This window comes from Haplochromis burtoni, unplaced genomic scaffold (genome assembly GCF_018398535.1).
Source record: "Haplochromis burtoni strain Fernald_Lab_line unplaced genomic scaffold, NCSU_Asbu1 Contig_122, whole genome shotgun sequence".
Taxonomy (NCBI): Eukaryota; Metazoa; Chordata; class Actinopteri; order Cichliformes; family Cichlidae; genus Haplochromis; species Haplochromis burtoni.
The window spans coordinates 613,165-636,559 of record NW_024582483.1 but is presented as its reverse complement, the minus strand read 5'-3'; the positions used below and the strand labels follow the sequence as shown (position 1 = coordinate 636,559).

Genomic DNA, 23,395 nt, shown 5'->3' with positions numbered 1-23,395 from the left:
GGACGGTTGGCAGTAATTAACCTTATGAACAAAATAAAGTTCAACATCAGTAACATAGCACCACCCAGCTGTATAGAAACTCCGTCATGCTAGCTAGCACGCAGTAGGAAAAAGTCAGAATAACGAAAATAAACTCCACCTAAACTTGGTTCATATCTGACCCAGATAGACTACAGGTCATAACTTCTTACCTGAAGTTCAGTTCACACTTGGACCGGCGGCCGCTTCGGGTCTATCTTCCTCTTGCCTCCGCTTTCCCTCACCCACCTGCTGGCCTCCACCACTTGCTAATGTTACCGAATCTGTGGAAGCTCCGCGATAGCCACCACAGGAAGTAACGAGTAACGAGCCTATCTAAATCCCAGTAACGACTAACGCGTTCCTGATTTTGGCATAATAACTAGTTACCGTGCTCGTTACCACAATAATAACGTTACTTAATAACGCGTTAGTCCCAACACTGGTGCTCTGTCATTAGGGTCTGGGAGGCTCTAATGGATTATAATTATTATTCCATTAAATTAATATGTAGATGTGCATAAAATAATTTTTGTTTTTATTCTTTCAGCTCTGGACACAGTGTTTGTTAATGCTCTGAGAGCAAGTAAAGAATAATATAGAAACAGAATTTAAACATAGCCTTAATGCAAATTTCATACAAGGTTCATGAGTACAAATAGGTGCTCTGTTGTACAACCGTCATATTGATGCTTAGAACAATGAAATTGTTTTAAATTGTTTGCATCCAGCAGGACATCATATAATAATTTACACATATACTTTGTGATCATCAGGGAAAACAGAAAACATCAGATGCTTTTAGTAAAACTTTAGACCTCCCTACTGCCCACACACTGAGGTCTGAGGGATCTTTCGGGAATGGTGGTGCTTTTTTCCACAGAATTGATTAGTCACTAGCCGGTGATTTAGATCACTAATCTGGAAAGCAGCCTGTTAGGCGGCAGGTTAGGTCTGCAGGTCACAGCTGACCACATCATCTGTTGTTATTAGCATTTTGTACCACTGAGCCTTTTCACAACAAACTTGTGAAAGCCTGAGCATTACCTTGACTAAGGTTGAGACAGCTTTATTTTGGTAAACTATGAGCATCGGAGATGTGAGGCATTGAACACTCCTGATAGAGCAGGTGCTTTAATAACACTTTACACAACACTTTAAGACTAACATGTTGCACAGCTTCAGATTTTTAGAACATTGTATTTCTTAAAGTTTCTTTAGGTTGCTGCTGTTTTGCTCTTTAGAAGACGCTACTTTTTAAAATGCAGTGTATAGCATTTAGCTGCATTATCATTAAATGAAGTAAAGTACGCCCACAGTTTTGAACAGTCAGCTGTGACCGCAGAGCACAAAATTCAAACACAGCAACATCACATGTGATCAGTTTATACGAGCAATTCTAGCCTTGAGTATCCAGCCCTCCTTAGTCCTCTGTGGCCCTTTGCCTGATTTCATGTCACAAAGCAGACGGGTATAGGATGAAGGAAATTCAACACAGGCACAGTGTCAGCTGGCTCGACAAAACACTGGGTTACTTCACATAGTCCCTGGTTCTTTGATAGCAGAGATGAGTGTTTGACTATGGGAATCGCCTTGGTGTGGCCAACTACGAGCCGTCTCAGGAAACGCGAGCGAAGCATCTCACTCTGAACCGGGGATTAAAACTCGAAACATAACCTAGTCCCAACCAGGTTATCTGTTGAGCATAAATTACCATGGTGATTTAGCTGGTGAAAAGAGAGCCGCTCGACACAGCTCACAGGTGTTTCCAGTGTTGCAGACAAAGCACGCCTCCTCTCCAATACTGAACACAGCTGTCACAAGAGGTGGAGAGTGTCATCACAACAAGCATCAGTCTTAAAAGATATTGTGCCACTAAAAAAGGCCCAAAAAGAAGCAAATTTGTCTTATGGATGCATTTCAGTTCATAGGAACAAGTTTTGACATTTAATACCTGGCGATAGCCGACCACCGATTTATCTTATTTCCACAAGAAATGCTGAAAACTTTTGAACAGCTTATCCTTCTAAAGTTTTTCCCTCAGTTTGTTTTAGGAAGCGTTTTTTCACCCTCATGAGCTGCTTGCTCACTCTTTGTCACTTGTGCTATAGACTGTGTGTGTGTGTGTGTGTTCACCCATCGCACAGGCTGAGCGAACTTTGCATCAGAATCTAAATTAAGCCTCTGACATACATTTTTCACTGCGCACACACACACACTCCCAGTATTGTAAAGTTGAGTGAGTGGCTGAGCGGCTGAATAGAAGCGTGAAGGGGTAGTGTATTGATAGATGAATAGTGAATGTAGATTTTCTGCCAGTAGAATGTCAATTCCATCATTTTCTCACAGCTTACACTCCTGTTACATCCAGACTTATGACAAATAGAGGGAGAAAGGCAGAAGGCGAAAGATAGAGGGGGAGAAGAAAAGACTGAATGAGAGACACAAAATTTGGTAGCTGGCAGTTGATGGATGGGCTGCAAACAGCTTGTCTTCCTCTGGACTCCATGATAACATAGCCTTCCCTTTCTTGCTGTCTGTTTCTCCTCGTCATCCATTTCTCTGTTTCTTGCCTTTTGTGTGTATGGTTTTTCCTCCTTTGTGTGTTTTTTCTCCTCCCTCATCTTGAGCCTCTTTATCCAGTATGCCTCCAAATCGCTGAGACTCCGCTGACTTGTGAAAGCTTGAATTTTCTTTTGCTTCTTTTAATGTGTATTTGGTGAATTGCTTTTTATTTTGCTGCACCCCAAGTAAATACTTGAAATCTAAATTATATGTCTCCCATTTCTCTTACTTCCTATCCCTCTTTTTCTCCAACTTCTTTTCATCTCATTCTCTGTGGCTGACGGACAGTTGGCAAGAAAAACCGCGGGTCAACAGGTAAAGAAGCCATTTGCATTTGCATTATCTTCCTTGCTCTGTCTGTCTAAACAGAGACAAATGTTGCCTTGATCCTTTGCTCTCTCCAGAAGTTGAGAGCTAAGAGCTGCTCACTGAAGCCACACTGGCTGAAGTGATGAGAACAAAACGTAAGGGATGTTTCCCCACTAAAATCTCACTGTTTTCTGCTTCATGGCTACAAAACTTAGAACTCAACATCTTTTAATTTCAAGGTCATCAACTCAGTTAATTTTAATAGAGACTGTCCATTCTGTCTGCTACCAACACTAAAAAAATGTTGCAATTCTGTGATGACATACGCAACAATCAAGTTAAGATATGCACTATCACAGGGCTAGCATTAGCTTTCTAACAGTTAAATGGACATGGGAATCTAAAAAGATCCTTTGCAATTCTTTGGAAGCTGAAAGGAGCAGCATATATCGGCCTTGAGAGGAGACTCTCCACTGTGGCTCGAAAAGACCACACATTCATTGGCTAATTACTTTATGAATAACAGTTTGTTAGCCAGTAAGCTATTGTTTCATATTTTGATGCGTAGCATGACCAAGATTTTCAAAACAGACTTATTGTTCCTTTTTGATTCTATGTGACCCCAAACTAGTGAGACCTCTTCAGCAGAAAAATGTTTACAGAGGTCAAGTCATAGACTTCTACAGCACTGTGTTTTTTTGCAACCATAGCTATCGCCATCTGGTGGCCTTCACATAAAATGCAGATTTTATGTGAAGGGCACTTATGTAATGCCATTTTGTTGTTTTTAAACAAACCCAACATATGGCTCGTTATCCTTAATGTTTCCACTGCAGAAATAAGATGTGCGGTTTTTAAAACAATCTTCATTTGGACTTATTCTTCCAAAATTCGTGGCAAAAATTAGGAGAAACACCCGTTAGCCTCTAGTAACGCGTTATCTATCTTATTTATCCACCCCACCACTATCTTTAGTGCCACTCTCAAATACATAACAAGGCTGAAGAAGGACTACAACTTTAGCTTCACTACATTTGTAATTGAATCACTTCTGCCAATTTGTTGCAACTGCCTGACATTATCACTATGGTGCATATACAGTTATAAATGGCTTTCCTAAGGCTTTGCATTGTTTAATGGAAGTTTAGTGAGGCAGATCATATGGGGTGGAGTTTTATTTTTAATGTGAGTATAGACTGCGTCATTGATATTTGATGTCAAGGTTTCAGGGTGCTAGGACTCACAAGGAGGTGCCGCATTCAGCTCTGCGGGAAGGTGGTAGTGACGACAGTAACTTCCAATCTGAGGAAAGTGTTGACTCACACGCTGCAGGTGTTTGCAGGAGTGAAAGTGGTACTTTTGAAATGCTGATCGTGAGCAGAGCTCTTAAGTACACTGATTTGATTATACAGTGCTGTGAAAAAGTATTTGCCAGCTTCCCGATTTTCAAAAAGGGTCTTTTTTTAAACATTTGTCAGATGTACGCATTATAGATCATTAAAGAATTTTTAATTTTTCTCATTTTCTAAAGGAAAAAAACCTATCCAAACCTATCTGGATCAGTATTTGCCTGTCAAGCCTAATAACTGGTTGCACCACCCTTCGTCGCATGAAGTGTTTGTGATAACTGGCAATGGGTCTTTCACGGGAATTTGGTTTGCAGAATTTATGTTAATTCAGCCACATTGGAGAGGTTTTAAAAAAAACTCGTCTCAATCTGATTTAGAGCCAGACTTTGACTAGCCGACTCTAAAACCATTTATTTTGGTTTTGAGCCATTTGTGTGTGGACTTGGTGTAGTGTTTTGGGTCATTGTTCTGGGGGCATCAGGGCATGAACCAATGGTCTGACCAATGGTCAGAATGGTCTTTGTTCAGTGGGCTTTGATAAGTAATTGTTGATCAATGGGCATGACAGTATGCATATTAATGATCAACTAACTGACCTCACAGCCCATTGTTCATTCAGTGGGCTGGTTTCAGTCATTGTGCAAATGTACTGTTTGTAATGTTGGGGAAACGTGCCGTCAGCTGAGACTGAAGAAGTCACTTGGATGAGTGACGAAATGCAGCAAAAGTCTCAGACCATCACACTACCACCAACATGTTTGATTGATCTTTTTAGTAAGTGTTGTGTTAGTTTTACACCAGATGTAACGGGACAGAAAAAGTTTAGCGTTTGTCTTGTCAGTCCACAGAAGATTTTACCAAAAGCCTGAAGGTCATCAAGAATATTTTCTGGCAAAAGTCAGATTAGCCTTTGTGTTTATTTTGGTCCACAGTGGTTTTCTTCTTGAGTCTCCCGTTGATATCGTTTTTCCTCACTCACTTTCTTATAGAGATTGACAGACCACGTGACTTTCGCGCATTGCATGCCGTGAACTCGTGGCAAAACAATCCAAGTACCTGCATCAAATGCAAGCATTTGCAGCACCGCAAAATGTTCATTCTTCGGTTCCAATAAATTCTTGCTTTTTCTTTGCCCCCCAAAAAGGTTTGTACAAAACGAAGGAGAACAATGTCGGTCCATACAAAGACAGACTTAATGAAAAGTCAAAGAAAAGATACGAGGAAAAAAATCAAACCAGTGAAAGTGTTAGATCCTTACGAGCACACAGAGGGACAAAATACATTAGCGTGCTGCCCAACTTCACCACGCTCATATTTATAATTATACGGTTCTTTGAGTGAGTGCACACACTCATGAAAGTTTAGTAACTTCAGGTCACTGCAACAAGCCCAGGTACAGTTTACCGACGGATGGGTGCAGGACCTTGAAATGCACCGTGTAGAAAGTAAAGACCATAGTACCTATCATAAGTTTACCAGTCTCACAAATCGTCTTCATAAATACACATTCATTAACCGTTTATTAATAGGACTTTTGAGCTCAATGGTAATTAATTAGTAGTAGAAATAATTTCTGGTAGCATCACAGAAATGTAGCAGTGACAATAATACTGTATGCTGTAATCGTACTGGGCAATTAGTGATACAAAACAACTGTTTTATCCTGTGAATAAAAGTATATGTTTTTGTCAATGTACCATAATAACAGAAGCGAAACGCAATATTGTGTCAGGACAATTCACTATTTATGCACAATAAACAAAGGAGCATAGCGCGACAATTTCTGTTCAGCGCCAGACTTGCTTGTAACCTATATCACCAATTATGTTATGAAAATGACGATTAACTACAACAGCAGACTGACCTTTGTGGAAATGCTTGGAGCAGACTAACCTGTGAGCTGGAGTGTTCTGGGACGTTATATTTGGTCTTTGAATGGCTGCAATCCAGGCCATCCGTCGCCTCTTTGTTACTTCGGAAACATGGCTCGAACAATTTCTCTTCAACGACGTAATCCGATAACAACCGATCTCTTTACCCGTCGGCTTCCCGTGGCTGTCATGCGACCGGCTATTGCAGTTAATAATACAACAGCTTCTTGACATTTTTTGTGTTTCTTTTTATCGCTGTATAACTGATTTCAATTGAAAGCCTGCGTGCGCTAGTACCTCTTGCCACGAGTTCCCAGAATCTTTGCGGTTTTACCCCTGAATGACGTCACATTTTCAATCTCTATATAAATCGTGAACTCTGACCTAAACTGAGACAAGTGAGGCCTGCAGTTTTTCACAAAATGTTCTGAGTTTTTTAGTGACCTCCTGAATGAGTTGTTGGTGCGCTCTTGGAGTTATATTGGTACACTAGTTCACCATTGGCTCTCATCGTGGTTCACTGGAGCCCTTAAGCCTTAGAAATGACTTTGTAACAGTTTCTAGACTGATAGTTCCCAATGACTTTGTACTTCACTTTGTCAGACAGGTTCTATTTAAGTTCCTTCTTGGTTCTGCAGGTCTAGCAGTAATCAGGCCTGGGTGTGACTAGTGAAATTGAACTTGGCTTTTTTTAACAAATGTGGTTAATCATGAAATTCATAATTTAACAATGGGGGGCAATTACTTTTTCATACTAGGTGGGGTCGGATAGCTTTTTTCTTTTAATAAATGAAATTTAAAAACAGCTTTTTGTTTTAACTCTGTTTTTTTTTTGTCTAATATTAAAATTTGATTGATAATCTGAAACATAAGTGTGACAGATGTGTCAGGAAGGGGGCAAATACTTTTTCACAGCACTGTAACTCGCTGGCTTTGCTTCATTTTGGCAACATTTTCTCTGCTAAACTCATGCTACTGTTTCTTCATCAGCACATACTTGTATAATTCCATTTGTGCACGTTGTCTTTTTAGTGTTGTAACTGTTTGCAGGTGTGTGTGTGCAATTAACATTTTGTCAAAGGTTAATAATTTTAATGGGTGAAAAAAAAATTCATCTATCTTTTCCCCCGGTGCGCTCAAAAAAGTTTGCAGGCGTGAAGCCGTTGCACACACGCTTATTTCACTATAGAGATGAGAAAATGTTACCTCATTATGTCATATTTGGTTTTGTCAAGCTGCTAAAAAAAATACTAAAAATTAATCAAATAGTTATTGAGTACTCCCCAGAGCCTAACTCCTGCTCCTGCCTCACCATTACTGCTGTGTGTTTCCTGTTTCCTCATCTACCTCCTCCATTTCTTTCCCATCTTTCCATCTCCTGCTTTCATCACTTGCACGGAGTGATGACAAAGATAGATAGAAGCTTTGGCAGCTGAAGGAAGAGATGAATATTTAAAATCGGGCATCTTTCTCTGTCCTCTCACTGCATCCCATCCTTTGTCTGTCTCCCCTTGGGGCTTGGATCTCCAGCTCTTGGTGTGGTGTGGCACAGTGTGCGTGCGTGTGTGTGGCATGTCTTGGCTTGTGGTTTTCTATTGGCATTCTAAGGCGAGTGTAGTCAGATGATGACACTTAGCTGTCAGCATGCAGCATTAATGAGCGCAGTGACACGCACAAACACTCACCCCACTCTCACACACACACGCAGCATTCCCCAGGGAGATCAGCAAATGATCACCTTCTCCTCTCTGTGTATCCTACAAAATATTTTAAAAGCTCTTTATTTTTTTAACCTCTCATTTCCACTGTCCCTCCATTTCATTTCTCCCTCCAAATTCGTGCTTCCTCTTTCAACATCGCACTATTTTTTCTCAAACTTTTTTGCCTCACTTGTGTGTGTACTCAAAGTGTGATATGTGTTAGTTGGCTGTGAACCATGCAGACACGTATCTGACAACTCTATTAATACACAGCCAGCTAATACCAGCTTCCTCCTGTGTGGATTTTTGCACGTGTGTGTACGTAAAGAGAGATGTGTGTGCTCAGTCCTCAACCAATCCCTCCCTGCACTCGAGGTCTCTGCAGAGATTTGTCTGAAAGGCTTAAAGCGTACAGATCTCCAGTCATAGAAAGATCATGCTCACAAATACGCGCAAACACACACACACACACTCATATATATATCCCAGCTGACTCACCGACACTGTAGGGAGTTTGCAGTGACTGACAGATTTAATAGAAGAACAAGCTGTAATCTGAGGGAATCCATTCAAAGAGGGATTACATTGTAATCTGAGGATAGAATAGCTTTTCATCTTTCTCTCTCTCTGTCTCGTTCATTCTCCATTTATCAGTCGCTATCTTTTTTTTTGCCCTAAAGCCGCACCGATCCTTTTACTAGCCTTCTTTTATATATATATATATATATATATATATATATATATATATATATATATATATATATATATATTATCTTCGATCCTTGATTTAATTTAGGATTTTTTTCTGCTTCCATCTGACACACACACTTCCAATCCTAGCACAGCTGTGTCACCTCAGCAGCACTTTGCCGTCAATCAGCAATGATTGCGCTGACGAGAGCATTGTAACATTGCAATGCCTCTTTGGTGCTAAATTATACCCAGAACCATGTGCACATACACTTGGAGGAAGCTCACAAGATTTATGTTTTTTTCACTCTCTGTTACCGCTTTTTCTTTCGTTTTTTTTGCTTCAACAGCTCTTCTTTTTTATCATTCCTCTTTCTATAATGAAGCTTTTTAGCCCCAAGTTGTTGTTCTGATATTGCTCCATTCTGCAGCAACCCGTCCTGCGAGCCCTCCCTCCATCACTCCTGCTTTCCCTGCCTCTGCCACATGGTGTTTCTCATTTGCTAAATGAGGAATCCAATAGAGTTAGATTAAACTTTCTGGACTCTGTTTGTTGAATCTTTAGAGCGAGCCTTTTAGCTGCCACAGCTTGCATGCGCATGTATAATAATGCGCTCTGCCAGTTTGAATATCTGTCCTTGTTTAAGTTGAAGAAGATTAATTTAATAATCCCAGTTTAAACAACTAAAAGGCAAAGATAAGAGGATGATAGGGAATAAGGGAGGGAGGATAGGCGGTGGGGAACAAGAGATCCAGACGAGATGAAATGATAAGAGATTTCCCCAGAGAAAGAGCATGTTAGACACGCTGACAGAGAGAAGAGAAGAGCGAGGATCACACAACCGTATGGCATTTTGCTTCCCCCTCTATTTCTTCCATCGTGTCTGTCACTCCAGGAAGGAAAAGACCATCTGCGGTCCCCCCTCACTTTTCCCCCATCTGCATATATACCCGGTCTCCCTCCTCAAAGCCCTTTTTGTTTTTTGTTTTTGTCTCCCTTGCCATGCCAGTGTTCTTGCTGTCCTGATTTGTCGGTCTGCTCCCCCCAGACGCACAGGCTAGGTTAATAGGTTGGGTTCACATCCCCTTCCATTCATTACTTGTGGCCTTGTTGCTGCTGTTAAGGTCCGCTGATGGTTACTACTCCCTCTCTGACCCCATCTTCCTACACTGGACAGCTAATGGACACTATACCCTTGTTCCATCTGCTTCTACCTCGGCCTGCCCATCGTCGCTCAGCCTCTTTGCGTCTTCCACCCACTCCTGTTAAGCCATCTTCTTTTTTCTGAGCCCAGACCTTTCAATGTGTTCAACGAAGAAAGTAAGAGTGATAGAGACCTCCGCGATTGCTTCCATCTGTCTATTCTACCTTTCTTTTGGTGTCACTTTACTTATCTTCTACATTAATGACTCAGCCTCCACTCACTGAGTGTTGGTGTCAAGGCGCTCAAGTGTGTGTGTGTATCTGTGTGTGTGTGTGTGTGTGTATCTGTTTGTGCCATCGCTCGCCTGTCTTCCCACCGCATGTCTTATTACAGGTCCGTGTGACAGCGGGATATGACTTTTCAGCGCTTTCTCTCTGATTTAAAAAAAAAAAGGAGAAGAGGGAGAATGAGAGGGGGGAATAAAGAGCAGGGAGTCAATTACCACCTTTTCCTCGTTCCCTTCAAAGGGAAGATCAAAGCTGCTTCTCACCTCCCCTCTATGCCCCCTCCTTTCCTTCTACCCCGACCAACCCCTATCAGAACTAGTCTGTTAATTTACACTCTACTACCCCCCGCAGCCCCCACCCTTTTGAAAATCTACATATTCATCAGTTATATAGTCGATGCACTGGGAACCAAGGGAAGTTCACACACACACATACACACACACTCTTACAGAGCCATAACAGTAACGTATAGGCTTCACAAAATCTTTAAAACACTGACATAAATTTTTCTGTTTGTCTGGGTTTTTTGCTATATTCTGAACAAATGTTATACTTTTCAAACTGATAACAATTCTAAGGCATTCTCTTCTTATGAGAGGCCATTCAGGCCATAAATCATACTTTCTCGCACACACACAAAATCATAATCTTGCACGTACACCACAGTCTCCCACATACCATTTGGGCAATAAATCATTCTTCATATACTCACACTAGTGTACTTCTTTTTTCTGAGAAGTATAATTGTAACTCAGACACATTGCCATGCTATCTCCAATACATCATTATATACTGGATAGTGTGGTTCAGACAGAAAGAATGCTGTTGTTTATAAGAGCGAGTTACACTGTGTGTGTATGACTGAAAATATGTTTGAGATAAGAGGACACAGTTGTTTAGAAACCGAAAGAAAGTATTATCAGAACTTTTAGTCTTTTCTCAGTCACATCTATATTCTCACACCTCAAATTTCACTGCCATTCGTTCAATCTCTGTTACTGTCTTCATTATGAGCAGACACTGTCCAGTTGGAGATGTTGCGCAGTGGGTATGATGCAGTCACTCTTTCTGCTCATCCAGACGATGCAGCATCTGTGCTTTCTCTGTATTGATTCAGCCACTGTAAACTATGCTTTTTAACAGAATGTAAACAAAACTGCATTGAATTTAGACAAAATTGCGTCAAACAGGACAATGATGCCAGGCACAGAAAATTCCTCCAGAGTAACTGAGAGACTGACAATCTCATACACAAACTTATTACTTGGTGGTTCTGCAAACTACTGAATCGTGGGCTGTGCTTAGTTTTCACAATCATGTGAACTAAAACTGTGGAAACTGTGATGATTAGCTTTGTGTAGTCATGTTTGCTACACAAAGTTGGGTATAGTACGACACTGAGTGGACAGTGTCAGAGTGTAGCGGTGTGCGTATGTGGAAGACCATTGAGATCTGTGTTTGAGATCATGCTGCTGTCTACGGTTTATGAGCTAACCCGCCTCTCGTTTTTTTTTCTCTTTCTGTTGCAGATCCCGAGTCAGAACCAGTGGTTCCAGCTATCGTGATTGGTCCAAAAGACACAACAGTGGTGGCTGGAAATGAAGCTATACTGGAGTGCATTGCTAATGCTAGGTAAACTCCTTATACATGCATACAGACGTGCACATACAAACATGCCTGCAGAGGGTGAACGGTTTCTTTTGCTAAACTGTTTTCTTCCAGGTCACTTAGAGGACACCTCAGAAACTTGTAGCTCAGCAAATGTTCCCCTCTCACTTAAATTACTCACATTGGGTCACCCAGCTCACACAGCTTACAATAATTACCTGAACGACTGATTATCCTAGCCATTATTTTAGTTTAGTTTTGATTAGTTTCTTTTTTTTTTAATTGTATTGTATTATGGGTAATATTTGTCAGGGACAGTATTTAAGAAGTTCAGAGTAGGTATTACAATACAAACACTGAACTCATAGGCATAGAATACATCCCAGGCCCAGTAAACATTTACACAAAAACGTCTACATACTGGCTGTTCTATAAATGTTGAACAAATTGATCAGGAAAAGTAAAGCGATTTTCTCCATACATTTTATCTGATTTATGTCAGTTCTTTAAGTGCAAAGCATCAATTCAGTTAGTTTAAATTGCTTAAAGAATTATTAAGTGAATCTAGGTAGTCATACTTTCCTCCTGGAATATGTGATGAGAATGTATTTTTATGCTTATATTATAATCTTCTGTTATATTCACTCAGAAGCAGGTTTTCCTATGAGTCCAACATGAATAGGAAAAAAAGAAAAGTGCCACTGAGGCTATAATGACCAGATAAGAGCACAGCCAGTCAGAATGATGAGTTTTCTGGACTCAACAGGTGATATTTTTTCCCTACTTTTGTTCTGTTTGTACAAGGGTTTTGTCAGATTTTGTTATTAAGTCTGACCTAGGCTGGCTGCTCTGTTTTGTGAGAGCCCCTTTAAATGTTTTTCTGCTGCACTTGACCGGCACTTGACCACTGGGTAGCACTCAAGGTATAAAAAAATCAAGTGACTATTACACATAATGGATACCTGGAATGTAGCTACAGTAGCTTTTACAAAACAGCAGAGGAACCATCTCAGTCTAATAAGCTATTAGAAAAGTGATATTTAATTCAACACTAATAAGTTTGTTTTGAGGTTTTTGTTTTCTTCGTTTTGTTTTATTGCCTGCTCTGAAAACGTAGAGAAAGCCTAGTGACTATTTCTGCTATCAGAGATGTACCCACTGAAATTCTCACACCAGAGAGATAGACTTGTACCCAGGAAACAACTGAAAGAGAGAAACTATACTATACAATATCTGGGAGAAATAGGAGTTTGAGCAGTGAAATCTAAAGTAGTGCTAAATTCTAAAAGCATTGGCTATCCACCTCCATTAATCATCAGTGAGTTATAGCGCTGTCCTGCTAAAGTGCTGAAATGATTAGAAGCTGATTGGAAGCCCAGTCCCAGCAGACCTAATAGGAAGAGTTTTAAAATCTGCTTTTCACTCTTTATAAGGGACAGAAACCACAGAGTCGGCAAATATTCAAATGTTTTCCATATCTGCTGGTTAGGTGCCTTTAAATTCAAGTTTGTCTTCACTTCACATTTGGAATGTGATTGACAAAAAGTGCTCGTTGTGTTTTATTTACACTTGGACGGCATCTAAAATAACAGATTCCACCAGAAAAACTTTGCTACGAGTTTTATATGACCATGTCATCGACCAAATGAGTGGATTTCTGTCCAAAACAGTCTATCACTGCATATGGCAGAAGCGATTTGTGTACCTCAAATTCAAACCAAGTAAAGGTTTTTGGCACAACTTCACTTACTTCCAAGGTGCTTGGAGAAAAAAGTCGTCTGAACAGATGCAGCCATTATGCGTGATGACCCTGATGAAGGCTGTGAGCCGAAATGTGCCGGTCGAGCACTACATTTGTTCTCTATACCAGCGGTCCCCAACCCCCGGGCCTCGGTCAGGTACCGGTCCGTGAGTCGTTTGGTACCGGGCCGCGAGAGTAGAGGCTCAGGTGTGAAATGTATGGTTTTCAGGGTTTTTATCGGTTTTCAGCGTTATTTTGTTATTGTTTTGATCGTTAACTCGGTTTTCCTGGGTCTTTTCACGTGTGTTATGAATAAATCTTCTTTTTTTCGGTACCGGTACTAGTTTTATTTTGTTGTATTTATCCGCGACACCTTAAAGGTCGGTCCGTGAAAATATTGTCGGGCATGAACCGGTCCGTGGTGCAAAAAAGGCTGGGGACCGCTGCTCTATACTACAAGTTCTTCTGGTTAACCTCTGTTCGTTAACCTCTTCAGACTGTGTCTCAAATTCATCCAGGCATTGAATGCAAACATGGTTGACTTACTGGCCTTCTTTTCATTCGCTTTGTGACTTGTTAATAAAGTTCTTTGTTAGTGTCATCTACTGCCACCAACAGTATGACTGCTAGTAGAATAAAAAAGGCAAAGAAATGTTGGAAAAATCCATTAAACATTAATAATAACATTGTAATGCTAATGATCTCTAATATAAAGTATTCTGCAGATGTATTTTACACCCAGCTTTGCTTATGAATCGTTTTGTTGTCGTTGTTGTGTCTTTAATTTCTGCTCCTGTTGTTTGTGTCATGATTCCTGCTGTACTACTTGTAAAATGTACTAATTGTGAATGTTACAGTGAAGAAACTGGACACTAACATCATCTATCTTGTTGTTCAAATGCAGCTATGGTTTTTCATCTGATTTTGTTAATGAGTATTTGTGTTTATATTCGCATCACTACATTTTGGTTGAAATTCATAGCTTCCTGTCTCCTACCTGAGCTTTTGAGCGGTCCTTTGCAAAATGCATTTTAAGAACAGTTCCAGATGCTGATTACATTAGTAGCTGTTGTCATGCTAAATCAGGTCCATGTTCACTGCACAAGATAAGAAATATATTGTTGGAAAAAGGGAAAAAATGATCTGCACTTTTATGACTTGAGAATATGCTGCTACATTGCTGTCTTGCATAAATGCACATGCACAAAAGAATGTTTTTTTTTTCGTGTTGTTTATCCAAAACAAAATTTCATTTTACACGAAAACCCATTTCCTTTCCCAACATTTAGAGTAACTGACTGAAGCTCCTTCATGCTGAGTAGAGCTGACTGCTCTGATATAGACTGTCATCATTCATTTCCTGCCTCATTGACAAATAAACTGATGGATTTAATATGTTGTAATTGCCTTCTGCCACCCAGTTCTGCTCATTCTTTTTCTCCTCTCCTCTCCTCTCCTCCTTTCTCTTCTCCTCTTAGACCAGTGGAACGCCTTCTGGTGTCGTGGAAGCGTGATGGGCGTCGGCTTTCCAGTGGGCAACGGCTCATTATTCCTGCCCCCACCTCTTCTGACACGGGCTTATATGTTTGTGAAGCGTCGTTTAGCAACAGCACTGCCAAACCCGTGGAGACAAAAGCGCACCTCACTGTAATGGGTAAGAAGAAAAAAGCAGTCACTTAGTCACCCACAGACACACTCGCATTCAGATTTCCATCATTTCACTTCAAATGACATTACACTGACTTACATTCATATCCTCGTCACTTATCCTAAATCGAAAAACAAGTTGGGTTGAGTTGATTGTGTTATTTACCATTAGTTCCATATATGTTTGACATTTTTTAAAGCTGTTTGTAAATGACATATTCAGGTTGCAGTCGATGAATTTGACAAATTTGATTTAGTGTGAAAACTCATCTTTAATTCCAAGGATTGAACTGAAATACTGCATTAACTGTTGAGGGATAATGACAATTTTATACACAGTCCCCTATTTTCAGGGGCTTAAGTGTAATTAGACTCAAAAGATGCTTCATGGAAATGCATTATTTTGTCATATTAGTAAGGAGATTTTGCATTGCATTTGGAAGCTTTTTCTGTGAACCCATAATGAATTCTAAATGTAAGTGAGACAGGCCATTCATAAAAAGAAAATAAACCCATCCAAAAGAGCAGAAACAGCAGGACTTTCCAAATTTTCACAAACAGTATATTCCTAGAAGAAAAAAACACACTGTTGAAGTAAAATGACCGGACATCCACAGACGATGCCTGTGGTGGATGATCACAGAATCCTTTCCACGGTGAAGAATCATTTCCACTTTGTAATTTGAAGCATGTGAAATCATCTGTGTGATACACATGAACGCATGTTCCCAGTGTCACTGAGACATGTTAGAAGTCTGATGAACTGTGTAGAGATTACATTCATATGTATTAGACGGGGCTTTGAAAAGTGAGGCACAGCATACTGTAAAAGCAAACCAACGTTATTTGTTTTTAGGTCAGGAAGCAAATTATTTTGCACTAAGTCGGTCACCTGATTTCAGCTCACTTGAGCTGCATTTCACTTTGCTGATAAAAGACTAATGGCAGGGAGAACAAACAACACTGAAGAGAGGGATGCAGCAGAGGCCAGCATAATCCTCACAAAGGTTGCCCATTGTTCGCTGATATCCATGAGTTCCACACGCCAGACAGTCATTGTCTGTGAAAGATTCTCCACAAAGTGTTGAAAATGTTCATTTTATTTATGAATGTGTTAATTTGTCTAGTTCATTTGAGCGCCTGAAACTCTGGGATTGTTTATGAAAATTGCTGTAGTTTCTCCGCAGTTAACGCAATGTTTTTGTTCAGCCCCTTGAACTGAAGATTGAACCTTAAGCTCTTATTTATTATATCGAAAGTACAACTTAAATAACTGAATATTTAGGCCTAACTCTATGTTTAGGGGACTTTTGCCCCAAAAAGGGAGGCGAGTCCCCACAGTGTTATTGTATAAAGACATTTATGTCCTCATAACATGAGTAATACAAGTACACACACTGCCTAACAAAATTATCCATGATTGTCCTGGGTAGGTCCACTAATGCCCTCAACATGTGATTAATTTCTGCTTTAGCCTCGCTCTTGTCTTTCCTAGTACATTTGTTGCTCCGGGCACTGTTTATTCCTCCATTTATTCTTACTTCACTCCTGGAAGCTGGACTGTGAGCACCCGAGGCAGTGACTGTCAGCTACAGCACTGCTCGAGCTGAATCTGTTGTCCACATTCACCATTAAATTGTCCATTGTAGTCACAAACAGCTGTTGGATTCATGTACACACAAACTCACCCACGTGTTCTCACAAAAACATGCATGTGTGCACTTCATGCTTACACACATTCACAAAATGGCACCGTGGCCACATATGCCTGTTTGCCCGGCAGCTCAATTAGCCCCTCTCCCTGGAGTCACGAATCAATAAGAGGACGCTGAAAGCACTCAAACAAGAGCACTCTTGTAGCAAGCCACTCCTGTCTTCTGCGTGTGTGCGTGTAATAGAAAACAACATACACGCGAGCAGGGAGCATGTGATTGATGAGCCGAAACTTCTCTCCTCTAGTTTCTTAGCATCTTTTTACTCTGCTGTGATTGTCTGTGCGAAAGAGCACCTAAGCAGAGAGCACTGACTACCTACGCCTACAGAATATTCAGAAGACCTGCCTGAATATTTATACCCTACTTATTCTCGTTCTGTGCCCCCTCATAATCCTTTTTCTTTGTCTTCCCCCCAAAAACTCCTTTTTCTTAGTTATCTTTCCTCATTAGGCCGGCAGGACCATTAAGGCCTGCCTGGCAGGGAAAAAGCCTGCATGCATTCATATGTATCAGAAAAGAAGTGACTGACGAATACATTGGTACTGATCCTCTTTTTCTGCTATGGGCTCAACAGACCTTGATGCAATAAAAGGGATTCCTAAACAGAATAGTGTATGTGTCTATTTGAAAGAAAGAGACAGCCTCAAAGGCATTCATTATTCAATTTCATTTCTTTTCTGCCCCGATCCTCTAATCGGAATATGTATGATACTGCATCCTTGTGTTGTATACTGTACAAACGACTTGCGGTGCAAAAAACAATATATCTGCTGTTGTTTTCTGTCTTTGTTTTGCAGGCAGGCAGACATCAGGGAATCCACAAAAGCTCAAATCCCTAAAACCAGCCACCCAAACACTCTTAAATGTGTTTTGTTGTGTTTTGGCATCTAGGTTCTTGCACTCACCTGACTGAAGGAGAATAATGCAGCTATGTTATCAGCGTCACACCATATGGCTGTTATTCATCTCTTGTTTTCCCGTTCGCTCTTCACTGCACGCTTTCCTCTTTCTTTTGTCAAAAATCAGGCAAAACTGCACAGTACATAGTAAAGATAGGTGATGCACATATGTGGGTTTAAAAGTTGCCTGGAAGAACTAAAAAGAACTTTGTGTTTTCTCTTCAGTCTGCTGTTTAGATGTGAGGGTGGTCTCACTTTCAGCCACACATGTACTCCAGGTTGGGACTGCATTTTAACTCGCCAGCTTCCATTCAGCAGTGCGCTTTTATGCAGCGTGCTCTCAATAAAGGCTCTGCAACATCCGAATTAGATGCAGTGAAATCAAATGTTCTCTTTTTAGGTGTGGTAACAAAGAAAATAGGATGACGCGTGGGTTCTAAAATATAGTGAATGTTGTGAAAAGGTCTTTAACATGATCTGTGATCTTTTATAAAAAAGTAGTTCTGGTGACTAAACGTAACCATGCGCCAACTGAAAGATCAAGTAAAAAACAAAAACGGACTTGTGTCACGTGATGGAAAGTCCTGACGTTTACAGCACTCCTGCATGGTAGTGATGGCAATAAGTGAAAATGCAGTCCACGGAAATACGATGCAAAGAAAAGAAAATATTGTGGGATAAAAAGGGGATTTTCAATAGTCTTAGAGGGACAGCAGAGTTTTAAAAACCTTATTGTTTGCATGTTATTACCTTAAACCTATGGGGGGAAAAGCACACAAATGAAACTTTTATTAAAATTCTCCTTTTTCAATAAGAGGTATATTGTTGCAAAAGCCAAAATACACATTTATTATTTAAGTCATACACTGGACATTTCATTTTCCTCAGTCATTCTCTGGTGAACAATTGCTACCATTGTGTGGACTCACAGACTCAGCTGTCATCTCTTTGTAAATATTAACAAGTGCTTAAAAATGAGAAATGGAGTCTGTGCAGCAGTAGGTAACTTCTTTTATAGCAAGTAAAATGTATTACAATATTATATATATGCAAGCATATATTTACATTCAAGGTTTTTGTTTATTCTCACCACTGCTGTCAGCACTTAGAGCAGTGCTGGTGAAGATGTTTGGATGGAGCAGTCATTGGCAGCAAAATGGAGCTGTTTAAGAAAGAAAGAGGAGGATTGTGCCCCTTGGGACCTTCCCCGAATGTGTTTTTTTGTGGCTGTGTATGGAAGCCATTTCACAGAGCATATAGACACAAAATCCTGCCTTCCACTGGCACTTAAGTTACTCAGTGCCAAGAGGGGAACCATTTCTATTCTGCGGTGCTCCATTACAAGTCTCCTCTATTAAGGAATAAATACTTGGAGTGGGCAAACTGTAAATTTGACTGTTACATTTTCATTTTCAGCCTTTTATTTATTTATTTGCCTAAATTGAGAGCTTGTTAGTAGCTGTTTAATGACTTGGTGTTATTACAATTTTTTTTTCTTTGCAGAACCGCCCTCTCTGACCGCTCAGCCAAAAAGTAAGATCTTTGGAGAGCTCGACAGGAATGCAGAGATCCCATGCCTGGCTGCAGGTACGCATGAGATAAATAGTTGTATGTATAAAGTTGTAGAATCTAAGTTTGTCATAAGCCTTTTTTTTTTGGGGGGGGGGGTAATTTTTATACCTGTTTATAATAACCATGATGGAAGTTGGGCCAAAAGCTAGGTGTCACTTTGTTTCTTTGAAGCTGACGTCCAGCTGTCTGCGAGGGAAAGCTTGCTTTGTCGATAAAATACAACAACGCGCAGTAGAAACAGACAGGAAATAAATAGTGGAATTTTAAACTGAAGTGTGAAATGAGAAGATGAAGACCAGCATTCTCACTGGGGTGACTCAGATTATTACATGGAACATGTAACACTTCCATTAGGCACTCTCCTTAAAACGATAATAGCGTTAGTCTCAGTCTTGTTAGTCAACACTCAGTATTGTCTCAGTCATTGTCTAGATTCACACTTCATCAAACCTCCCCTGCCCCTTTACTGCTGTGTGAAAATGAAATTAAACAAACAATGAAAATTATTTTCATAAAGTTTCTAAATTCCTGAAAAGTGTCAGGGGAGGCTATTCCACATGCATTCAATGATCCAGCAGCCACTTAAAGTGTGCTGAGTCTCACAGGCTGCTTGTGCGTGCCACCACATGAGTCGTAGAGCTGATGCATACTCACACGTCGGAGTTTTAATTATTCTTTAACTCACTAATGTTTAACTTGGTTCCATCAAACTTCCCCAGCTCAATAGTTGTGTTACTTTCTGAAATGTTATGTTTGGATATGCTAATAATGCATTATGTCTCTAAATATGTGTGTATTTGCATAATTTTCCAGACCACAAATCTGAACACTGGATAAACCAAGTTGTTGTTTAATTTTGTTGATATATGAGAGTCAAAGATTTTTTTACCAAAGGGATTTTAAAAATCTCTTTTTATGACTTCATAAACCAGAAAATACTCCCACCAGACAGCTAATAATTGTCAAATTCCACTATATTTGTAGGAATAAACTGTTGTATAAATAAAGCTATGAATAAATAAAGACTAAGAACAAATACCTCAGAAAAAGCTTCAGGATATAGACAGGAGGAACTGTTCGGTGCACACTGTTCGGTGCTCGGCCATGGAAATGCATGAAGCTCCCAGCACACAGTTTTTGTGCTGATGTTAATGTCAGAGGAAGTTTGGGGCATTGCAGTGATTGAGTCAGCAGAGTGTTGGAGCCTTTACCCACCTCAGCACTCGGTGACCCCGCCATGGCTGAATTGCTATGGCTCCTGAGCGCCTCCACATTGCAATAATACTGCTTAGAGTTGGAGAATCTAGGAGGAAGGAAATTTCCCTAACTGACTTGTTTAACCAGTGGCAGCCATCACATGCTCAAAGTTTTTAAGCTCTTTAGAACGACCAATTCTTTCATAACTGATTGTAAATGGAGACTGCATGGCTGAGTGCTTGATTTCATACACCTGTGGCAACGAGACTAAAAATACCTGAATTCAAAGATTAAGAGGTGTGACCCAATACTTTTGTCCACATGTTATGTCAGTATTACAGGTTTTCCTAAATGTGACGTTTAAATGTCAAAATTAGATATTATATTATTAGTAATGTATTAATTTGCACTAACATCGTTTTCTCTGAAAAAAGACTCAAAATGAGACTGAGCAAAACATGTTTAGCACTTAGTGTCTCACCTTAACTGCTTCTTTAACTTTGGGTGACGGACACTAAGCGAGAGAGAGGATGTGATGGTTCTACGTCATGTGTTGTTGTGGAGTTTTCTTTTAGTACGTTATATTTCTATTCAGTGTCTTTGGGGTTTCTTTTAGATTTTACTATAATGCTAGCGTTTGGTGTTTTTGATTATTGTTAGTTTGCACTTTGTGTTACTTCACATTTTGGACTGTTTTTAATTCTGTTTACAGACTAATAATTGCTTTTTGCTATTTAAGCAACCACAGGCACATAACCAGTGTTGGGATTGTTACTGAATAAAGTAATTATTCGATGTTCTTCTTTCCTTTTGTTAAAGTAATGCAGTATGTTACTTAATTATTTGCTGGAGAAAGTAATTTGTTAGACTACTCATTATATTACTTTTGCGTTGCTCCATTACATGTGAAATGCACTGTTACTCAATTAACAATAATAACCTTAGGGTTTAGGACCTTGTACATCTTATCTTATAAAAAAAATAGTGTTCTTTTAGTGTTTATGTATGAGCAGAAAACTGGCAACACAATGCAAATTTGAAAAACCAACTCGGAGAGACTTCAAAGTGATCACCACAGTAATTGTACTGTAGAAACAGGTGTGAATAGACATCAAGGCTACAAAGCTGCCAGCTTGACTGCTCATCATTGTGTTTTTTACCTGTTGAAATTCAGGTTCTGGCTGCTGGGCTGCCAGACACTCAGCATTAACATCACTCTCGGTTCTTCACTAGCTTTGTGTTAGCATGCTGTCTGTGCAGATGTTTGCAAAGAGCTGAAGTTGTGTTACCACTCCTGGGCGCAGGTTGCACTTTACCATTGTGTTCTTGTCCTTTCATGGATTAAAGATAAAAGCAATGTCCATATCTCCACTCCTCACATGTTGTACTCTGCTTTACCATTTTCCTCCTCCCTGCACATGAACCAAAGTCAGTCGATTGTAGCACAAGTGGAGTAAGAAAAAGGCATGTTTGTTATTTTTTTTCTTTCCATACACCTCTCTTGCCAGTAACTGAAGAATATAAGCAACAACATGGTTGTAACTGTATAAAATTAGTGAGTTTAGTACAGTAACTTGTTACGACACTGCACTACTGAAAAATGTAACTTCACTAAAACTGTCTCGCACATTACGTTGAACTATAAAAAGCACTGCGTTGCTCGGGAATGCATTACATGCAACACTGCAGATAACCATCCACACACATTTACTTTACTATCACCAGTTACTGTAACGTGTAAGTCTCCAGACTGTGGGAGGCCACCAGACCACACGGCGAGAACCAATGCAGCCACACGGGGAGCACTGTGCCATTCATTTCTTCTATGTCAACTTTACAAGTCAAATGTTGAGATTTGCAGCTCTTGTCCTGCTGTTTGCTGTTGCAGTTGTGTCAAGGTGACTCTGCTAGCAGGGGTTTGGCATCATTGGATATGTGTGTGCCTTAGTTTGAAGGCTTCATGAACAATGACACTTTACTTTTGGCATTGTGAGCGCACGCTGGTATGCTGACACCGAGCCTGAAAATTGCTTTTGTTCATGACTCTTGTCTTTAAATGGATTACATGAAAACACTTATATGAGCCGGGCTAGATACAGCTCTAAAAACTGCAACACCCTCCCCTTTCTCTCTCTCGCTCCCTCTCTCTCGCTCTCTCTCTCTCTCTCTCTCACACATACACACACACTGAGTGAGTTTATGTTCCTCCTCAGTAATCTGATACAGTGGCAGTGTAATTAAATAGCAGGGGCCTCAGGCTATGGAGAGAGGGATGGAGGCTAAGAGGAGAGATGAGGGAAGGAGAAAAGAGCGCACGGTGACAGAGTGAGTGAGACGAGCAGGGGGTGAAAAATACGTCACGCGTGTCTGTGAAAGCTTGACACCAACAGAGTGAGAAACGGTGTGGAATTCATCGCTCGCTCTAACAGCCACAAACACACACACACACACACACTGGTGTGAAGGGTTTGAGACAGAGTAATTGCATGAGCCCCCTGCCTGTCATATTTGGCATGTCTGTCAGACAGGTGGGTGCTACATAGTGTAGCTCTTCGATGTGCTGCCCACATCTTTTATTCAGAGTGTTTTCTGGACCCTTCTGCCACCCTTACCCTACCACCCACACCGTCCAATCAATATATTATTAGCGGTCATTATGCCTACATGCATATTTATAGAGAGAGAGATTGGATAAAAGAGAAGAAAGATTGTTGAAATGAGTGTATGTGTGTGTGTGTTTTAGTGGGAGTTGGAGTGGTTTGCTCAGCAGCGAGGTCAGCTAGCTGCTTATTAAGAAAACTGAAAAATGTTCTTACACTGTGCTTTTGTGTGCCATGTGCATTCATATATGTAGGTGTGCCTCAGCCCAGGATTGAGTGGTATAAGGACACGGTGCCTCTTTCCAAACTGGCCAATCCTCGCTACAAGGTCAGCGCAGCAAACGGGCTAACTGTGCGCAGGGTGCAGCCGGGAGACGGAGGAATATTCCAGTGCTTTGCTCGCAACCCTGCTGGAGAGGCTCAAGCACAGACACAGCTCTTTGTCTCCAGTGAGTTTCTCTGATGCATACACACAAGAATGG

At 40.4% G+C, this 23,395-nt stretch overlaps 1 protein-coding gene across 2 annotated transcripts in view; it reads left to right on the top strand.

Annotated features, from left to right (window-relative positions):
* sdk1b (sidekick cell adhesion molecule 1b) overlaps positions 1–23,395 on the top strand; it is a 277,817-nt gene that overhangs the window by 169,968 nt on the left and 84,454 nt on the right. Inside the window, exons 6-10 of one of the 2 annotated variants that reach the window (XM_005929297.3) lie at positions 2,872–2,898; positions 11,464–11,566; positions 14,762–14,937; positions 19,048–19,131; positions 23,168–23,362. In XM_005929297.3, coding sequence (XP_005929359.1) covers positions 2,872–2,898; positions 11,464–11,566; positions 14,762–14,937; positions 19,048–19,131; positions 23,168–23,362 — 585 coding nt within the window. The remainder of the gene's footprint in view (positions 1–2,871; positions 2,899–11,463; positions 11,567–14,761; positions 14,938–19,047; positions 19,132–23,167; positions 23,363–23,395) is intronic. The other variant, XM_005929299.3, reaches the window with a different exon arrangement.